At 40.5% G+C, this 22,302-nt stretch overlaps 1 protein-coding gene across 6 annotated transcripts in view; it reads right to left on the reverse strand.

The window, feature by feature from the left end:
- Positions 1–22,302, reverse strand: part of myo6a (myosin VIa) — a 137,126-nt gene that overhangs the window by 96,120 nt on the left and 18,704 nt on the right. For all 6 annotated transcript variants that reach the window (XM_084029910.1, XM_084029909.1, XM_084029908.1 and 3 more), the window contains exons 2-9: positions 16,440–16,574; positions 8,362–8,431; positions 7,539–7,612; positions 5,087–5,216; positions 3,831–3,936; positions 2,903–2,958; positions 2,705–2,802; positions 1,965–2,129 (exon numbers count right to left, since the gene is read on the reverse strand). In XM_084029910.1, the coding sequence (XP_083886036.1) occupies positions 1,965–2,129; positions 2,705–2,802; positions 2,903–2,958; positions 3,831–3,936; positions 5,087–5,216; positions 7,539–7,612; positions 8,362–8,431; positions 16,440–16,556 (816 nt within the window). In that variant the 5' untranslated portion in view covers positions 16,557–16,574. The remainder of the gene's footprint in view (positions 1–1,964; positions 2,130–2,704; positions 2,803–2,902; positions 2,959–3,830; positions 3,937–5,086; positions 5,217–7,538; positions 7,613–8,361; positions 8,432–16,439; positions 16,575–22,302) is intronic.

Raw genomic sequence — 22,302 nt, forward strand, 5'->3', positions numbered from 1 at the left:
ATCTGGGTCTCAACAACAAAAGGACCACAAATAACTTATTTATTGAAAAGATGCATCTTGTCATGATCTCTTATTCCCCTCGTTAACGGTTATTATTCATTTAATAATTCAGAGAGAGAAGAATTCAGCAAGAAAGACATTTAACATAATTTCTATGAAAACATTTCTTCATTGCTCTCCCCTCACATGGTTTCCTCAGTCCCTCCCACCGGGGATGCTTGGAGAGACGCAGCAGAGGGAAACGTGGATGTATTATAGAGGCTTTGGATGCACCCAGATTTCTCTTCTCTCCTCCACCAGGAGGTCAAAGGTCAGCGTCAGTCACATGATAGCACTGCGTTCGCCGACTTTCACCAACGCGCTCAGCGAGACAAATTGAAATTACACTAAAACATGCAAGACGAGCTTGATTGTCTCATCAGACAGAGAATAAGTGTCTGCTGTGGAGAGTCCAGATGTTGCAGAACATCTGCTCTCCATTAACTGGATGAAGAAAGTCAGAAAGAAAATGTTTCTCTGAAGATACAAACGTCACTTAAATCCTCACAGGACCGCATTCTACACTCAGCTGGTTTGTGTTCACACAGTGGCATGAAGTTCCCCCTCTCTTCCATTTCTGTTATTTTTCCATATTTTCAGGAAGAAGAGAACCTGAGTAATTACTTCATCTCTTCTTGATTCTTGATTTTGCCGTGCTGCTTGTTGAGCTCTTGTCTATTAAAGTGATGTTTACATTCAACAGAGCTGGCAGTAATCAAGCCCGATTGTGTCCCATCTAATGGAACCCACTTATCAATTACATTGGATTTATTGGTGGAATGACTAAATACGGGGGGGGGGGGGGCAGCTGGTGCTGGTGTTTTTCCCCTCCATTCATGGTGTGATCGTTTAACTTCACTCTGGTTCTCTTGAGTGACAAATATCCAGAAAAAGAAGAAATCAGCACTTTCTATAAGTATTTTATGAAGAGGGTCTAAAGGACAGAAGATGTCGCCGGAGGCAGATTAGTGATTTGTGACATCGGTTATAAAAATAAAAGGACTGTTTCATGCTTGTCCAGAGACTTGGTGACTGATGGCATGCTTTCTGTGAACAGACTCCCCAAAGGTACGCAGAGACATTTAAAGCCCTCGTAATGTAAATGGGATTTGTATTTTTACAGACGAGTGCACTTCAGAGTTCAAAAGAGTGACACTAAAATCATATTTCATCTTTAATGTAATGTACTTCCTGTTGAGGTCTGGAGAATCATTGAATACTTCCACCGGCCAACATTACTTATCGTTACTTATCACGGTGATCAATAAAGTTACCATTTAGTTGACAAATGTGGAACTGTGCAGCTGCTGGATACTAACTCACAACGTCTGCTCCTTCCTCTAGAATATTCAAATGGCCTCCGCAGATCACAGCAGCATGTTTTTGTTTAAATACACATGAATCACTATTAGCATTTCATATTGCACATCAGTAACCTGTAACGGCTGCACACTTTGTTCAAAATGTCAACACTGGGACAAAAAAAAAAACAAAGGTAAACTGACTCCAGAATGTTTTAGTGAGTTTTAAGCACATTTGAAAGATTATCAGGATGAAAGAATCACAATTACTTTGGCCAGAATAATAGCGACATGACATTTGCATATCGCTCCATGCCTAGCGTGTAAAAACACCAAAACAACACAAACAAACTGACCGATGGAGGCAGCGAGAGAACAGCACCTCCAGTGTTCTGTGAGGTAAACCTACTGTTTTTGTCTCGTGGCTTTGAAGAGATAACGAGAGTTCAGTTCACCGAGAGAAGCGGTGAAAATATTCTAAAATATAGTGTACACCTAAATTGATTGTTGGAGGTAAATCCCGTCCACAGCAGGACATAGCTTAGCTCTTGTGCTGGGACTCTGTTTCAGCTGTAGGTAACACCTCCCAGCGGTCAGTGGACAGAAAGTGTGACGTGTTCGTACCCTGAAGGTGTCCGGGGAGCTCAGGTGGAACTTCTGCCTGATGTCCTCGGTGGCTCCGGCACACAGTCGGTAGAAGATGTGGTAGTTCCTCTCCTCTTTGCTCTGTCTGCAGATCCTCGACTTCTCCAGCAGGTAGTGCGACACGAAGCCGCCCACGACGGCGTTCTGAACACACAGGAAACACATTTTAACGGCCTGAATCCCACCGACTGACCGCATTTACAGCATCCGTCACGTCCTTTTACTTCTATTCTTCAAACGGATGACGTACTTTGGATGGAAATGGTCTGTGAAATGCTAGTATCTCATTTTAAGTTGGTTTGCATGGCGGAAACAGCAGTTAATTAAGTAGGATATCTGCAACGATTAAGGAAATAAGAGCCAAAACAAGAAGTCACGCTGTGTATGAGAAATAGATGGTGATTTATAGCATTTATGCAGGTCTGCGGCTGCAACACATACACAAACAGAGGAGTAAAAATGATAATAACTGCAGAAACTGAGACCTCATTACTTTCTCTTTTTGCTGTATGAGCATTCCAGACGATACGGGGCATTATTGTTTATATTCATGCAGAAATATTCACTCAGTGCATATGAAGACAAATATAAACTGTCATATGCTAAATAACCATGACTATTAGTCTTCATATTTAATTCATTTTTCTGTGAAAGGCTCATCGGGAGATAAACGAAGACGTTTAAAGCCGTGATTCTTTCAGAATGCAGTAGAAGCCCACCTTCTCATTGAAGTGGATCTCCACAAACTTTCCGAAGCGACTGCTGTTGTTGTTCCGGACGGTTTTTGCGTTTCCGAAAGCCTCCAGCAAAGGGTTGGCTGCAGGGACAGAGGAGGAGGAGCTGGAGTCACACACACAAACTCATACAGACTACATGATGTGGGGATGAGGGCGATGAAGAGCAGGAGTGAGTCTGACCTTCCACTATCCTCTCATCGATGTCCTGACCGGTTCCATACGAGGTCGTCAAGTATCTGTCAGAAGAAACACAGTTAGAGGTGAATTCAGGTTTTCACTCAAGATCCCTGTGTATGTATATATACGTGTGTGTGTGTGTGTGTGTGTGCGTGTGTGTGTGTGTGTGTGTGTGTGTGTGTGTGTGTATATATATATATATATACATATATATATATATGTATATATATATATGTATATATATATCCCTGCGAAACATCCTGCCATTATTCTATCAACCCTCTTTATCACAATAAGACAAATATGAAAAACACTACATAGTAAATCAGACTCAACACCTCTCTAATAATTAATACATTCCTATGTGAAAGGCTTAAAAATACTTGGTTTGGGAATACTTTTAAATTTGGATAAAATTAACTAAATTAAGATTTCAAAGACGAGATATTTACGTCCACTTTATGTCTGACAGGAGATCGAGTTGATGAGTACATAACTCGCTGATTTTTTACCACATTTCACAATAAAAGAAACAATTTAAAACATCCGATCAGATTGCTGATGTCGCTAATGTGTTATTTGTTTATCTACTTGTCATTTTCTTCTATATTGTCTCGTGTTTCCAGTGTTTGATTTGAATTACAAATATTAGAAACACTGCTCTTTATTACTTAATATATTTCTATATTTGACATATCTATGTTTTTAAGAACCACATGTCTTCTGTTGCATTTTTAATTCATGCAATGTAACTAAAGGGACTATGAAGTAGTGTGACGTAAAATAAAGAGGAGCAAAGTAAAGACAAGTAAAGTGAGGTGAAGTAACAAAGTACAGTGAGGTTAAGTACATCAAAATGATGTAACCACTTAATATACTTTATACAATTTAAATCAAATTTGAATTGCTAAACATGCAGCGTCATCCTCACTTGAGCACAAACTTGGTGTTTTCGGTTTTGCCGGCCCCGGACTCCCCTGAGACGATGATGGACTGGCTCATCTTCAGGACCTTCATGTCCCTGTAGGCCTTATCAGCTGGTCGGGACAGACAGAAGCAGCTGTTAGATTAGTCTTTGCCCCGCCTCCACCAAACAAACATGATCCCAGTCATCACATGATGAACTCCAAATAATGCTCGTTTTGTCTGCAATATAAATAAAGGTGATGAGGCAGTGAGGATAGAAACTGATCGTCAGAGGCCTGTGGGAAATCTGAGCACTGACTGCTCCCTGCTGGACACGTGGGAAACTACAACTTGTTAGCAGGATCAATTAACTGTTGGTTTTGCTATTTTCTACAAGACAAATATAGAATATTGTATATATTTATTGGAGCTCAAGGATATGTATCTTCAGGTTTGGATTCATGAGGTGTATAATAACTAGTAATATTGTAAGTGACTGATTATGTTTTGGAAATTTACTTTATATATTTGTACACAATTAAATGGTCTAAATTTACATTTCAAAGAAGAGAATCCACTAGTTCCATTATCATTACACACGATTTATCCTCATTTAAAATACTATTATATATTAAAAGGTCTTGCTAAAGTAGCTATTGTGTACTTTGCAACACTGTGCTAGTTTGCTTATATGTTGATACTTACTTCTATTGTATTTTTTGATTGTTTAATCGTCAAAAAAACGTCAATTCAACCAATCCCAATGAAAGGTGAAATCCTAGTGAGCTTGTAATTTTGCCAACTGTCCAGAAGCCAACATGCCTCGCAGAATCAGAAGACCTGAAGTTCAACTCAGCCTTCTGTCCTTTGGATTTTAATGAATTATACAACAGATTTCTCCCTCAATTTCTCTGCACCTTGTAACCCTCCGTTCTATTCTGGACGTTACTCCACACATGTTTTACCTTCTGCTGCGATGCTAAAGTGCAGCTCTCCTCTGTGTAATGACGATGAGGATGAATAACAACATGAAAGCATAAATGTAAAGTGTGATGACTAATCAATAATATATCCTCTCAGTCAGTCACTTATCTGTGACTCATAGTGGATTCACTGTTTTACAGCAAAGACAGTTCAGCAACCTGAAAATATAATGTACCAAAGAACAAGCTTGTCCTGTTATATATGAACATTAATCCCAACGAACAGCGTTCCTCCCACACGGGACCAACTTGACACGACGCTCGGCACAAAACCTCACACTGACGTGGAAACACTCACCGATGGCGTAGACGTGCGGCGGCAGCGTGCCCAGCGACCGGCCGCGGTACTTGCTGATGGTGTCCGGCGAGTAAAGCTTTGGGAGGTCATAGTAGGGGTTCACTGCGATCAGGATGTTGGCTACAAATGTCTGGAGGAGGAGGAGGAGGAGGAGGAGGAGGAGGAGGAGGAGGAGGAGGAGGAGGAGGAGAAGAAAACTTAGTTGGGAACAACAAACTTTCTTCAGGAGATAAAACCAACAACTCACCGAAGCAAAACTGCAGCTTCTTAACCAAATGTAGTGTTTGTCAGTGTTGTGTTTTGAGTACTACATTACCCAGAAGCCCAGTGCAACAAAGTGCATCAAATTCCTGCTTACACATAGTGAGAGCAATTGATTGATGTGTTGTAGCTCTCAGCTTCTGTATTATTTACCAGCAGTTTGTCTTCAGATATTCATGAGTCACTGATCAATATGTCATCAATCTGACTGCACTGCAAAAACTCCACCAATAAGACGGAATTTCATAAATAATGGATGGATGAATATTTAATGGATGGATGAATATTTGGATTATTTTTTAGTATAATTAGCTTTGTTCCACTGCTTCACATCAAACACAACGTATGAAACGTTTATAAATAATTTTGATATTTCTTCAACTGCAATCATGACATTATTGATTCACAACTAAATGATCTGATAAAAGTAAATCCCTGATCCATGGACGTTGTGTTTTACAATATGGGAAGTGTCTTTACATGAATCCCTCTGTGTCGCTGTTTGAACAACAGTTCTACTGAACATCTGGAACATAGACTCAATAAACTATGAATAAATCAATAAATGTGACTCTTTTTTACACGAGACGTTTGGAGATGTCCTCCTTTGGACTGGACAGCAGTCAGTTCCTTCTTTAGCCACTAGATGTCAGTGTGCACCAAGTCTTCACATGAGAAGATTACTTTTATTAGAGCACTGATACGTTCATTCATTTAAATTTGCATGATTTAAATTCTAAAAATATTCATTTATAGTATGCTCTAATCTAACAAAATATAATAATGGTGGTGAGTATATACGTATATATGTTTAATACATGCATAATAACATTTTTAAACCATTCTGGCTGACAGATGACTTTAACTGCTGTTTTTATGTATTTATCTATTTTATTTAGTTTTTCATAAAGTAAAGGACTTAGTTAACTATGTTTTTAAAGGTGCCATTGAAATGAACTTGAGGTGTTACAAAAAATAGACTGTGTGAAATGTTCCCAAGAGACATGCAGCGGGGGAGGGGATCCAGGTGTGTCTTCTCTTTATGGAGTCCTTGGCCTTATTTGGTGGTTAAGTTTCGTCTTAAAGCCTTTAATTTGTGACAGTTTACATGCATTTTCAATGATGGGTCCTGCCAAATAAGCTACAGCAGTATGTGAGTCTATATTTGTGTATGCTGTAGATTTACCTTTACATTTAATAAGACACATTTCATCCCTTTCTAGCTGCTAAAATTAATCTGTATTTATTTTTACATTATTTTTTTATATCTATTGGTAATACATTTTTATTGATAATATTTTTTATATTAAATTAGACTTTATTTTATATTTATTCATTATTTCTTATATGTTATGTTACTTATTATCTATCAAACACTTTGAGCTGCATTCATTTATTCGTGATACGTGTGTCTGCAAGTGAAAGTGAAAAGGCGAGTGTGTTTGCATGTAAGTACGTGTGTGTGTGTGTGTGTGTGTGTGTGTGTGTGTGTGTGTGTGTGTGTGTGTGTGTGTGTGTGTGTGTGTGTGTGTGTGTGTGTGTGTGTGTGCTCCACCCACAGGTGCAGCAGGCAAGTTAAAACAAACACAGACATGTGGTCTCCTTCATCAGTGAGTAACATGTTCCATCACTTTGCTCTGACTGGACTCTTTACTTCAGTCACAGTTTGTGTGACATATAACAGTTGTGTGAGAGTAGATCAACTTTTCTACTGCAGTAACAATATGGGATCCACTTGGATGAGATGTAAAACGTTGTCCAGTGCAGCAGTGATGTAATATTTGGATTAATAACTAGCATGACTCAACATTTTATTTGACCAGCAGGGTGAAAAAGGTCTTTGAGGATTCTGGAAATGTCTCTGAGCCTGTAAAATAATCCGACATGGATCTAAAGCCGTAGAATCCATTTATATTTTAACAGAAACACGTTCTCTCATCAATGTAACGATGATGAGAAATGAGATCTCAGGCTGCCTCTCTGAATCATTTTTCATGCTGAATGACTTGTTTACTTGAAACTCTCTTGTTATAACAACATTTAGTGTTAGGTGGTGCTTTCGTGAGATTCTTTGTGGAGAAACTCAGTCTCACACATCTGTCGATTAAATCAACTGATTTAGTTGAACTGATCAACTAGATCCATTATTATCTCAAGTTTCAAATTGTATGAGAAAAATCCGCTCACTCACATAAATCTTGTCTTTGCTGTATCTCACACGGACATTGTTGAGCAGAGTGGCTTCATTCAAGTACATCAGAGAACCTGAGAGACAAAGGACATGAACGTTACTGGGACCATGAAGGCATCACACACAATACTAACCTCTTTGGATCATTGTAACAAGACTTAGGAGGCACGTCAGTACAGTGAACATCTCACAGATATCAGATCAGACTCTTCTACAAATACTCATTTCTTTTAGAACAATTGGTAATTAATCAATGGGTGGACAGAATCAGGTCAACCACAGATTATGAAATGAGTTACCCAGAAATATGAAGACATGGACTAAACTGAGTTTTTCAAAATGACGTTGAAAGAAGGAACAATGTGTTGCTTTGTACTGAAAAACGGATGTCGAGATCAACAGCTGATTCTCATCTTATATGTCTCAAGGTCAAAATTTCTTGTAATTACTTTGTATTCTTCTAATTAATAATTGAAGTGCTACCTTTGCACTTTCTTGACCTGTATTTAAGTTCCTGGAGGAACCTCAGATGGTTAAGAAACGGTACTTTGAAGCACACAACCTGGTTCTGAAGTAAGGCTAAGAAATGCTAGAAATGTTTGATGAATAAAACATGGTGAAAAACACGTTTTGATTTTTGATAAAAAGACTTTTCGCCTACAGTAAAAATATGGAATCCACTAGGATGATATTTAAAAACTCCAGCAGTTATGTAATATTTGGATAAAAAACTACTATGACTCAACATTTGAGTGAGGAGTGTGTGAGTGTGGGTTAACAGTGAGTCAGCAGGTTTTTAGGAGAGAGCTGAGGTGAAACGTACAGTTGTCCTCCACGTGTTTGTTGACGTCATCCTCTGCAGGGAAGACTTGACTTACAGCAGCCAAGAACGTCTGCAGGAAAAAACACAGAAGAAGATTTAGACATCAATCATTACGTCACAAAGCTCATATCAGGAATGAAGTCCATGAATGACCCGTTAGTTTCATTTATTGATTACTAGATTTATTTAAGTTTAAAGAGAACATCAAGCTCTTTTCTTTGGACAATTTCAAATCATTTTTTTAATTAATTTGATGTTGATGCCTGTGAATGCTTTAATATTATTACCATATTACCAGTTCTTATTGATAGCTGGGGGTTTTGTATCGTTTTTTTATTTTTAAAACACTGTATGTATGACTATAGTTTGATGAAGTTTATTTATATACATTTGTATCTATTTATTTAATTGGTTTGTGATTGTAAGATTATTATTTTGTACGTATAATAAACCAGGGCGCAATTGAAAATGAAACCTCAGTATGGGTCTTCCCTGGATAAATAAATAATATAAGAATATTAATAGACATAAACTTTAGATAAAAGTATATAAAAAGTATAATTTTGATTCAATTGAGTCAGATATGAATACATGAGGCTTGGCTTTTTGAGACACAAAGCCATGACATGGCTGTTTTGACGGATTCATAAGTTTAAGTGCTTAAAGTGTTGCATGACAGCTTTTTTAAGCAATTTCCTGATATTATAATTGTGTAAACTGTCATGAATTCATTCTGAAACACCACAGAAAGCTTTTAAATCTTCATTTCTCTCCATTTTTGGGATTCCGGTCATTTGAGTTCTCAGATTATCGCAGGAAATATTACATTTATAAGACTCTGCAGCATAAACAGTCTGATAATCTCACAACAAAATAGAACCATGAAAGATTGCATACCATTATGACATAAGAGCACCCGTTAAAAATAGTCTGAGAAGCTTTGGCTCTCAACTTCAGTTTAGTTTTTTCATCTTTAATCTGTTCATCAGGTCAGAAACACAGACGTAGAAGTAGTGGAAAGCTTTTACTGCATTTCTGAGGTACTTTACTTGAGTATTCCCATTTTATGCCACTTCTCAGTGGTGGAAGAAGTAGCTATTTTACTTAATTAAAAGTAGTAATACTAATGTAGAAACACTCAATTTAAGTATAAAGTAAATGTCCTGCAGTTAAAGTACCAAAGGATTCAATTTAAAATATACTTAAGGGTCATTCCGTGTCATTTCATCAAATTTCTGAAAACCTTCCCACCTGACCATCTCATTATGTCCTGAAAAAATTCAAGTACAAAGACACACTTGTTATTAGGACAAATCCAAAATATTAGGTCTCTACTGTCAACAGTTTTCTTATGAAACATCACTGAATGAAGTTTAGAGGGTTTTTGGCATCATGCTCTGAAAAGCCATTTTTAAACAGCAATATCTGGAAAACTATCTCACCTGTGGCCTTCAAAATTTCTACAGTTTATATCTGTTACTAATAGCCTCCAGACATGGAATATCAGGGGTGTAGCTCAATGATAACCTATGGTAGCTACTTAAAATGTGGCTTGTTGAAATAAAGTAGTACATTTGAAGAGTGGCTGAGCTCCCATTTTTGCAGATAAAAGACTTCTATCACTTCTGCCTCTATCTCTGGGGTTAGCTTAAACATTCTACAAAATATGGTTTCTCTCAGATGATTAGTTTCACAGATATTAAGGCTCAAAAATGGAAGTTAACACATCTTTGCCCAACTTCAGAGTCATATTCCCAAAAAACTGACAACAAGTATCAGGTCCAAACTTACTTTTTTTGAAATATCATATTCTTGCTAAAATCACATTAAAAAAATCAGGAGGGTGTTTTGCCTCATTTTGTCGCAGTGATTTTTTAAAATCCTGATATTGTTGGGGTTTTGTGGACGTTTTTGGTACTGCATGTCCTAATAGCCTACCAGTAAACATCACAGGAGGGCAATTCAATTGTGTTTTTTACCATTTACCAAAGACTTACATGTGACTAAATGCTACTGATAAATTTAGCCTTACAAACACTTAAAAATGTAGCACAGTTGTAGTTTCAGAGGCAATAAATCCTTGAATGTGAGTTAAACATGCTGAAAGCAGCTTTTAATGTCTTAAACCATGAACAAACATAGCATAATAATGAAGACTGTACATTACACAACTAAATCAAATAATAATCTTAATTTGAGCATAAAGATTTTACATTACAGTACAAAAGTCTCCAAAGTTTGATATTGAATAACAGTTTGTCTCTATGCTCACTATGAGACAATATGTGAGTTGTGTGTATGATCAGAAATAGTGGATAGGAAGTATCAGATGTTTCAGATGAAGATGTACTGGTTCAGTTCATGCACCCACATGGCCCTGCCAAGAGTTTCTACTGGCCAAGAAGAGAAGACATTGCAAGAACGTCAAACAATTGCAAGATTTGACGTTCCCTCTACAGAAACTGGGCGCATGTATGCCATCAGAAAAGATGAGCACAGCAGAGCAGAGATGTACATTAGACAATTTCTAAAGTGACTGCCAAATTAATGAATGTGACGAAGGAATAGGATCTAAAAGATGAAAAATGTGTGATCCCTCATAGTAAGCATAGAGACAAACTGTTATTCAATATCAAACTTTGGAGACTTTTGTACTGTAATGTAAAATCTTTATGCTCAAATTAAGGTTATTATTTGATTTGGTTGTGTAATTTATATACTTAAAGTATGACAAAATGTACAGTCTTCAATATTATGCTATGTTTGTTCATGGTTTAAGACATTAAAAGCTGCTTTCACCATGTTTAACTCACATTCAAGGACTAATTGCCTCTGTAACTACAACTGTGCTACATTTTAATGTTTTCGTGAGGCTAAATTTATCAGTAGCATTTAGTCACATGTAAGTCTTTGGTAAATGGTAAAAACACAATTGAATTGCCCTCCTGTGATGTTTACTGGTAGGCTGTTAGGACATGCAGTACCAAAACCGGCCACAAAACCCCACCAATATCAGGATTTTAAAAAATCACTGCGACAAAATGAGGCAAAACACCCTCCCGATGTTTTAATATGATTTTAACAAGAATATGATCTTTCAAAAAAAGTAAGTTTGGACCTGATACTTGTTGTCAGTTTTTTGGAATATGACTCTGAAGTTGGGCAAAGATGTGTTGACTTCCATTTTTGAGCCTTAATATCTGTGAAACTAATAATCCAAGAGAAACCATATTTTGTAGAATGTTTAAGCTAACCCCAGAGATAGAGGCAGAAGTGATAGAAGTCTTTTATCTACAAAAATGGGAGCTCAGCCACTCTTCAAATGTACTACTTTATTTCAACAAGCCTCATTTTAAGTACCTACCATACTAGGTTATCATTGAGCTACACCCCTGATATTCCATGTCTGGAGGCGTTTAGTAACAGATATACACTGTAGAAATTTTGAAGGCCACAGGTGAGGTAGTTTTCCAGATATTGCTGTTTAAAAATGGCTTTTCAGAGCATGATGCCAAAAACCCTCTAAACTACACTTCATTCAATGACGTTTCATGAGAAAACTGTTGACAGTAGAGACCTAATATTTTTGGATTTGTCCTATTAACAAGTGTGTCTTTGTACTCAAATTTTTTCAGGACATTCTGAGATGGTCAGGTGGGAGGCATTTGATGAAATGACACGGAATGACCCTTAAAGTACCAAAAGTAGAACTACTCATTACAAAGTTATATATATAATTGTGTTATTATTACTGATGCATTAATGTGTTCATGCTGCTGTAAAGGAGTTTGTTTTAATGACTTTATTTACTGCTAGTTAAATCTATAGTAATACATCAACATGTATCATTTATTTATATCCCTCCAAAGTAAACAAAGCAACAAATAAGTGGAGTAGAAGCATAAAGCAGTTTAAAATGAAAATAATCAAGTAGCTCAAAATCACACTTTAGTGCAGTACTTGAGTGAGTCAAGTCTAAAATGGGAGCAAATGAATGGATGTTGCATTCTTGCAGCTCAAAGCGACCACGCTGAGCTAATCCAGGAGGTTTTTGTGACCTCAGCGTTTTGGAGAAGGAGGTGATCGGCCGTTAAATCCGCCCTATGAAAGGAGGCGCTGCAGTCCTCCGGCACGCCGAGGTGACGTACAGGCGCTTCATTCTTTCCAGTGGTGGCATGCTCCACATTCTCAGCCCAAACTGGACGGATTCCACAACGCTACGCCGCGTGAGGAGAACGGAGGAGAAAATAGGGAAGGAGGAGGAGAAGGAGGAGGAGGTGACACAAAGCCAATAATCTGAACACTGTTCACCCTTTCATCACCGCTGAGGAGAGAAACGACCGGAGTCCCACGTCTGACCTCCATCTCACTGGTTGAATGTTAGACACACTTCACCACATCAATAGACGGTCTGAATTCAGTTGAAAACTTTAGTTTTAAACGTTAATTTTAATGACAATCAATGATTAATGTTTCTACATTCACATGACAGGATGTGTGATGTTGACAAATTAAGTCAAACACATGACACGACGACAATTTAGCTGCTTGATACAAAGGAAATCTCCCATGATTCTCATGACTAATCCAGTATTAGTGATTAATGAGCTACAGTCGAGGTCGGCCCGCCAGTTTCATGATGAACTCAAGATATTTTTACTGTGTGGGAGGAGTCTGAACCCACCTGACCCGTCTACAAACACAGAGCCCGTCCAGTTAACCTGCTTTGTGGTGTTTCATATCTATACACAGTGAGTTTATTAATACAGTTTTTTACTAGACCACTAAATAGTTTATAGATTGCAACATATATTGCAGAAAACAAATGTGCAATGTCAGGTTTGTTCCAATACCGTGCAGCCCGTATATCTGGTGTAATTATAACAAGACTGATGGCCTCTTCTTATTCCTAAACACCAAGACTGAGGCAGATCAATGTGTGGACAAACACACAGTGTCGTCCATCGTGACTGATAGTATGACAGACGGGGTATCATGCTCTGTGTCCTCCTGACGTCCATAGCAGGAGCTCTGCCAGCAAGTGAACGCATCGTCAGACACTGGCACAAACTGGCTGCAGCAGGACAAACTGGACATTGTTGTGACTGTGTCAGGCCTCGGCTACAGCCCGGAAACTCACTGAGAACAGATCTGAGGGAAAATAGTGCTGCTGCTTCCTTTAAATGCAACACCGATCTGATGTTTCTCTTAGTTGGTTTAACTCCAAAGGAATCCGATCATGTGACCAACAAAAGGCTCCGACAACCATTTTTCATCATCTATGATCAGAAGTGCAAAAATCACATCTTAAGGCAAGAAAATCGACAAGAATAGACATGAATTTGAACAAGTTGCCATGACAGACAACGCAATCTTACTAGTAGCTTGTGATCTCAATATTTACATGGCAGCCAACCGGAGAGAAGAGCAAATATCAAACTCACACATGATGAGACTTGAGTCAAAATTGCTCTTACAGCAACATGAAATATGTTGAAAGACATGGAATACACAATATTATCATTTAATCAAATATTAATATCAAACACTCACAAGACGTTATCCTCTCCTGCAGCAGCATAATCCAGACGCTAAACACACAGCTGTCTGTTGCATGGTAACCGCAATCCATGGAAGCTGTGTTTTAAGGCTTATTTGGCTATTAGGCTAAAATCTATGGGTCTCATACTGAACACACAGATGGACGGTGGATACGTGGATCATCCTGCAGGACAAGTTTCTATGCATCTTTTCATATTTTGCATTGTTGTTGAAATTCTATTCAAAGTTGGTATTTTTTAAACATTGTGCACTAGTTGCCTATTTTAATCCTTTTTTCCTTTCCTATTGGTCTCAACGCTTTTATTATTTTAATGATTTGGACGTTTTAAGTTGGTCTTTGTGTTTTCTTGTGTTGTTTTTATGTCTAACTGTACAGCACTTTGGTCAACTTTGTTGTTTTTAAATGTGCTTTATAAATACATTTGGCTTGGATTGGATAGTTGATATCTAGTGAAAACAAGATAACTTTGTTGCCATCATTTGTGCAAAAGGAAATCTGTGCACATAAGTTATTATTTTCATTTTCTTGGAAATCATAGAAGTGTCAAATCTATTTAACTGAATCAAAGCCACACCTGCCCTCCTCTCTGAAAGAGGCAGCTCCTAACTGTTTAGAGCGACCTTTGACCCCTCCAGAGGATGTTGGACAGTCATAGTAACTACAGCGGTAAAATTAAAACATGATGCCATTAGCTCTGTTTTTTGCCTTGTTTTGTGGGGGGGGGTTAACATTATTTTGAAAATCAATACAAATGTGATTACAAGAAAAAAGCATGAAAGCTGACACAGGCAGGTGGAAACCATATAACTTGGTACGTGCAAACAATGTCGGTTCCTGAGATCCGTGTTCCCATTAAACACAGACAGCCCTGTGTTTTATAGGCCGACAGTACACACAATTAGCGAGGAGGTTCTTTTAAAAGGCAGCACTCAGTCACAGAGGACTTCTGGGAAAAGATTACCGAGATGGACACCAAGCTTTATGGGTTCCCTCGGCGACGGGCTCTCAGTGACATTAAAAGCTTTGCTGAGGGTGAAATGGCACCTCGTCCAGCAGGAAAGAGAATTAACGTGGGGGGGGGGGGGGGGGGGGGGGGGTCTTGCTGTAAAGAGCCACTTGACCACAGATGCTGCTGATTAATTTTCGTACTTGACCACATTAGAGCTGCAGATGCCTGGAGGTGAATCATTGAGGGAATGATGCTTTATTGCTTTCAGAGCTGCGGCCTCTTCCACGTGAGATCAACTGACAAGTTAAATAATCATTAACACGCCACAGGTTGAAATGTCGGAGGATAAATGTCGGAGTTCCAGGAAGGACCGGAGTGAATCTGCCTGAGCAGGAAACACGGACACTTCAGTGCACTTTCATCCCTCCTGAAACAAACGCGTGTATTTAGAGTTGCATATTAAAAGAGTCAGACGAGGAGGAAATACTCTGGTACACTTTCTTAAAAGAGAAAATACTGTTGGACTTAGGGATGCACCGATACCATTTTGTTCCAGACCAAGTACAAGTGTACCAGTACTTTCATTTCAGTACTTGCTGATACAGTAGAGTACTGATGAGTAAAGAAAGGGAAGGAACTCGATGCAGATCTCTGTCAGTATCCGTCCTGCAGAGGTCTTGCTTCTTTCTCACGCCACACCTCCCGATTTGATTCATTTTAAAACTTTTAGCATTCAGACCAAACCGACGCCGACTCAAGTGACATCACATCTTCTCCACAGTAGAAGGGTCTGGCTACTGTATATCGCTTCTCTGGGATCGGGGGAAAAAAATGCTCTGGCTTGTTTGTATTTCTTTCAACCAATGACAATGGTCGTGGGCGGTGCCAAGCTTGGAAACCCGCTGTGGTGTTAACATGTCTGATTCCCTGCAAAAGAAAATGCATGTCTACTGTGTGACGAGACGTTTATTAAAACAAAAGAAAAACAGAAATTGATGGTCGTGACCCGGCGGTGAAGCTACAAAATGACTAAACCTAGAAAGCTTGTGTGAAGCAGAACGGATCGGTACGTCGGTCAAGTCAACGTCTCTGCTGCATGCCGCTGCCAGAGTTGCTCGCTCTGAGGTTGCTGCTGCTGCTGTTTCCCGATTCGAAGGGAGTTTGAGAATGGAGACACAGAAAGCGGAAGGGGAGGAGTCAAGTCTGACTTCCTTCCTCTGGGTGTTGATCCCGTGCCTTCACTTCCTGTTATCTAGTCCATCTCCATAGCAACAGCCACTAAGGTTCACAGGTATTGTAATGCCAACACACTACAGACTGTATACAAGAAAGTGACGTCACCTATTTATGGTCTATTTGACTCTAAATGGACCATAATGTACTAAATGAACGGGTCATGCCATAAACTTAAGTTTACAATGTTTACTGGGATAATAAATCAAGTGACAAGTAGGACCATTTTCTCATAGACTTCACTTGGGATGAGGAATGACAGTGAAGCTCATTCGAAAGGTCAAAACATGGTAGGAAAAAATGCAGCTGTTCTGTAAGTCAGAGCTCGCTCACCTTTCCCTTCTGTTTGAGAGGTTCGATGGTGAGGCTGTCAGCTCCGATGTCCACTATAGTCCCCAGCTGGAACCCGTCCGTTGGGTGGGGCGCCCACACCGGCTTCCCATCCTCCATCGCACCGCTCGGACGACTCTGGAAAACAGGACATGCAGAACAGTCAGACGTGTTTTCTCCGGCCTGTAACCAACGATGTTTCCTTCATTTCACATGAATGTTCATTTTGAATTTTACAGCATTTGTGCTCCTGAAACCTGTTGAGGTCCCGTTACAAAATACAAGAAACAAGAGGCTAAGTGCTGCTTTACAGGCTTATTATTTTCCTCTGTAAACAGTTTTCACCAACGACACTCAAATACAGTCACACACTCTTCTGATGAGCATCAAAAAATGCAGTGAACTAGACATTCATTTTGCACCTTTCTTAAAGTCCCAGTCGGCAACATTTTTTTGATCATATTCACTGAAGCCGACACTACGCTCCGATAGAACACCATAAATCATCCAGTTTTAGAAAACAAAGTGCACCTCTATGTGCACGTAGAGCTTGTTGTTTGTTTTGCAAAAATCGACAGCGCCCGGATCATCCTGTCCAATCAGCACGCAGGGCTGTGTTAGTGCACACACAGAGCCCCTCCCCCCTCGGGTCGTACCACTATCACAGGGGGGAGGCGGAGGGAAGTAGCAACAAGCTTCCAATTCCTTGTTAAAAACCGAAACAAGGAGGTCTAAAACAACCAAGGAAAAGAAAACACCAGTGGAAAATAAGGAAAAAAGAAAGATTGCGACGGTGCCCGTGATAAAACCAGAGTCAACATCGGACCCGCGTTTCAAAGGTGGCGTGATCTAAGGGGTTTCAAAGGGCACGAAGTCAACAAGTCTGACAAAGGAATATGGATATGTTGCACTTAAAAACACATATCAACCAAAACCATTGGATCTCAAAATCAAACAGACATTTAAACTTTTTTAGGAATATTTTCTCCACTTTGATTCAAATTTATTAGCCTTTAACTAATTCTAATGAATCTGAACATATTTAAAGCATGTTTAATTTGTTTTTGTACAGAATGTCTTATTATGAAGACTTCCTAAGTTGTTTAAATGTTGGATGGCGGGTCTACATCTAACACTCACAGTAGTAGTAGTAGTTGTTATGTGGTCGCTTCAGTTTGGAGATGAATTATTGAAAATCAACAACGGTTGTCTAACTGCATCCACTCACTATACTGGCTGAGCTCTCCGGGGCTTCATGGCAGCCAACAAACCAATTACAGTGTTATTGAGCCCAACAGCTGATCCTGTGTTACTGTCGTGCTGATGTTGTTTCCTCAGAGCCACGGCAAAACAAACTCTTAAGTCAAGTACTGCTGCTTTTTAATCCCACATATAATCATCCGCTCAACTCAGTAAAAAAAAAAATGAAATTAATTCAAATCAATTCTAGAAAGCTCCAGGAATGCGTAACCCAGCACATTTTCTGTTAGACATTTCAACAGTTCAAAGTAGTGGTAGATTGATTAATGGGGCCGATTTAAGGCATTTTGGGATGATCGGATCGGCCAATGCCTGCGCTCACGAGGCCGATAAACAAAAAATATGTCTGCAGACACATCTGTACGCAGCTTTGTCAGTGTGGCTGCTGTGGGACGATGTTAGCGTTAGCTGTAGTTAAGCAAACAGACAATGGACATCGCCCTGCTCTCTAAATATCAGCATCGGCCATTGAAAAACCCATATCGGTTGACCACTAGTTCAAGGTAAGTGACTTCTAATTTAAGTGCTGAAATGTTTACTCAATTAAATCAATTGACAAAACATTTTAAAGCATTTTGATAAAATACTTTAAGAAATACAGTTGTTTGCAGGAGATGTTTTCACAGCCATATAAAAAGATATGAGAAGCTTCTGTCGAGAGCAACCAGAGCTGGTGAGGTTGTAATTAGGGTTGGGCATCGTTTGGATTTTACCGATTCCGATCCCGATTCTGATCCTCTGTTTTGATTCCTGTTCTAAACGATTCTCGATTCCGATTCTTTGAGGTGCAGGTCAACAGGTCCAGTGTTGCCACAGTTACTTTGAAAAGTAGTACTCTTGACTTCACTTAACTTAAATAATTGTTTGCATATTGGAATTTACATTTAGGTCATTTAGCAGATGCTTTTGTCCAAAGCGACTTACAATAAGTACATTTGTCAAAAGAAGGAAACAAGGAAACCACAACGAATCATTGCCAATAAAGTAAGAGCTAAAAATAGAACAAGTGTTAGGTCCTCATCTGAGTAAACTAGTAGTTCAAGAGCAACAGTGCTACGATCAGAGTGCTATAGGTAAGGGGTGTTTTTTTTTTTTTGGGGGGGGGGGGGGGGGGGGGGGGGTCATGCTAGTCGAGGTGAAGTCTGAACAGGTGAGTCTTGAGCCTTTTTCGGAAAATGGCAAATGACTCAGCTGTCCTGACATTAGTCGGGAGTTCGTTCCACCACTGAGGACCAGAACAGAGAAGAGTCTGGACTTTGCTGAGCGACATTTGTTTGATTTCAGCGATGGTGGTACCAGCCGGCCAGCTGAAGTAGAGGAGCGAAGCGCTCGCTTCGGGGCATGAGGTTTGACCAGTGTTTGAAGGTAGATGGGTGCCGTTCCATTGATGGCCCTGAAGGCCAGTGTCATCGTCTTGAATTGGATGCATGCTGCAACAGGGAGCCAGTGGAGGTCACGGAGGAGGGGGGTCACATGGGAGAATTTGGGTAGATTGAAGATAAGGCGTGCTGCAGCGTTCTGGATACGCTGCAATGGTTTAATCGCAGAGGCCGGGAGTCCGGCCAGGAGAGAGTTGCAGTAGTCAAGGCGGGAGATGACCAGTGCTTGGACCAAGAGTTGCGTTGCATCCTTTGTGAGGAGGGTCCGAATCCTGCGGATGTTGTAGAGGGCAAATCTGCAGGATCGGGCCACAGCAGTGATGTTGGGGGTGCAGGATAGTTGGTCATCGAGGATTACACCCAGGTTCCTCGCAGTTGACGACGGCAATACTGTGATGCCCTCGACAGTGACCGACAGGTCCATGCGAGGGCAGTCTTTCCCTGGGATGAAGAGGAGTTCGGTTTTATTCAGGTTAAGCTTGAGGTGATGTGCAGTTGTCCAGACAGAGATGTCAGCCAGACAGTCCGAGATGCGAGTTGCAATGTGGGTGTCAGAGGACGGGGGAAAAGAGAGGAACAGCTGGGTGTCATCTGCGTAGCAATGGTAGGAGAATCCATGCGATGTGATAACAGAACCTAGTGATCTGGTGTATAGTGAGAACAGAAGCGGTCCTAATACTGAGCCTTGAGGGACACCCGTGTCCAGAGAACAGGGTTTGGACATAGAGCCATTCCATGTGACCTGAAAGGTGCGATTTGTCAGGTATGATGTAAACCAGGCGAGAGCAGAGTCAGTTATGCCAAGTTCAGCCAGAGTGGAGAGGAGGATTTGGTGATTGACTGTGTCGAACGCAGCAGATAGGTCGAGGAGAACGAGAACGGAGGAGTGGGACGAGGCTCTGGCGTCTCGCAGGGACTCGGTCACTGTGAGGAGGGCCGTCTCAGTGGAGTGAGCAGTCCTGAATCCTGATTGATTAGGGTCTAGGAGGTTGTTCAGCGAGAGATAGGATGACAGTTGGTTGTAGGCGGCACGTTCCAAGGTTTTAGAGAGGAACGAAAGAAGAGATACAGGTCTGTAGCTTTGGATGTCAGTAGCGTCTAGGGTGGGTTTTTTAAGGAGAGGCTTCACGGTAGCTGTCTTAAAATCCGCTGGAATGACACCTGAGGTGAGGGAGGAGTTGATCAGGGTGGTGAGGAATGGCAAGATGTCGTGTGAGATGTCTTGGAGAAGAGAGGAGGGGATCGGGTCGAGGGAGCAGGTGGTGGCACGGTTAGATGTAACAAGTGCAGAGGTGAGGGGGGTAAAGCTGGTAAGACCATCCGAGTTGAGGGTTGGGGGAGATGTCTTCTGGGAGGGAATAGGCGTAATGGCAGTAACATCATGAATGAACATTTTATAAATATTGAACCGGCATTAGAGCAGCAAGGATTGGTTTTATGAAACCAAGGATGAGCACAGTCCTAAAGTATGAGCGGCGTGATGACGAAGGGAGGGGGCGGGGCCAGCAAGCAGCGAGACATTTCTCCACTAAACACTCAATAGAGACTCCTGCTAACAGACTGAGTTAGCAGGAGCTCCGTGAAATCGAGAACTCGTCTTGTTTATTCACACGCTGCGAAATAATGCTTGTATTTCCAGCTGGAAAATGCGTACGGTATCTCTCCCCCTCCATTGTTTACGTTTCTGCCGGTATAGCGACTACACGCGACCGTCAGTGAAGGTGTCGGCTAACATACGTCACCCCCGAGACGCACGAAGAAAGCAGATCTTTTTTTTTACTGACAAAAATAGTAACGCACCGTGTATTTGGATAAGTAACTTTAATCTGACTACTGGTTTGGCAATAGTAGCACGTTAGACTACTCGTTACTGATCGTTCTATCGCGGAGTCTCCGCACGCCGGGCGGAGTAATACAAACAAACTAGTGCGAGCGGAGTAAAACAAACAAACTAGTGCGGACGTTTAAGAACCGAAAAAAAAGGATCGCAATTCCAACAGCTTCTTAACGGTTCCGGAACCGGAGGTTAAGATCTCGATGCCCAACCCTAGTTGTAATGGGTTTTCATTTCTGGCCAGTTTGAATTAAGTGCATTATACAATGATCAACAAGGTCAAGTTACCGTTTCTGTCAAGGGAGTCTTGTAGCTTTGAGGAGAACAAAGCAAAACATCCGAGCCACTTGCCGAAGCCTGATAATAGCTAAAACCACACTCCACATAGACGTGGTCATGGCACCAGTACTTCATTACTTCCTACAAGCAGCCAGAAGGACGGCAGACCACAAACGAGCTAGCAGAGTGTGTTTACATGCACAGTCATCCATCCTTTATTCAGGATCGACTACATCAGGGCTCCACATGATGCAGAGTCAGATGTCTGTCGTTTTTATCCTAATTTTCATGACCCAGTGTAGCATTACAGTAGCAGGCCTTTTCTCTGGTCGACAGTACTCTAACATGAAGCCAGACTACTGCTTTTACATCGTTCATGATGGTCGCTACCCTTTCCATTAGCCTTTGCTAATCGCTAGCATGCTAAATACTGTTATAATTGTGGTAAGGTGAGTGCTGTAAAGCAGTGGTCCCCAACCTTTTTTACTCCACGGACCGGTGCCATGACTATAAGCAAACCAGTTAGTAGAGGAGGACTAGTAGGTGACATGTTGGGGTCTTATTTAGTGACTTGCTAACCACCAGGTTTATGTAAGCTTATAAATTCATCAGAGGGACATTTACTGACATGTTTTATATCCTAGAACAAAATGTTAAAATCTCTAAAGCTTGTGCAGACCTCATTTTAGGAATCTAACCAAAAACCCGTTGAGAGAACACATCGACTTGGAGATGAAGGAACAGGAAGTGCAAACATGCTGACTCATTCCCGGTACTCATTCCTGCAGCGTTCTATTGAAAGATTCTGCCAGTAGAGGGCAATCATTATGCACATTTATATACTTTAAATACTTGGCATTAAAATGTCAAGATTGGGACCTGAATCCATCATCAGCACTACTAAATACCCAGATACTTTGCTTATCTGCTCTTTAATCGTCGAGCCAAAGTCAAAGAAAGGGCTTTAATGCCAACTGGGGCTGTTAATATGGATGAGCTGAGGTCACCGAGCACCGACTCGGGTGCCAATAAGTTCTGAGACTCTGTTTCCACCCGGCACTCAGCTGCTCTCTCTCCACATGGTGGCTTCCTGCCAAGCTGCAACCTTAATAAC

The sequence above is a fragment of the Eutrigla gurnardus genome (genome assembly GCF_963514095.1).
Source record: "Eutrigla gurnardus genome assembly, chromosome: 16".
Taxonomy (NCBI): Eukaryota; Metazoa; Chordata; class Actinopteri; order Perciformes; family Triglidae; genus Eutrigla; species Eutrigla gurnardus.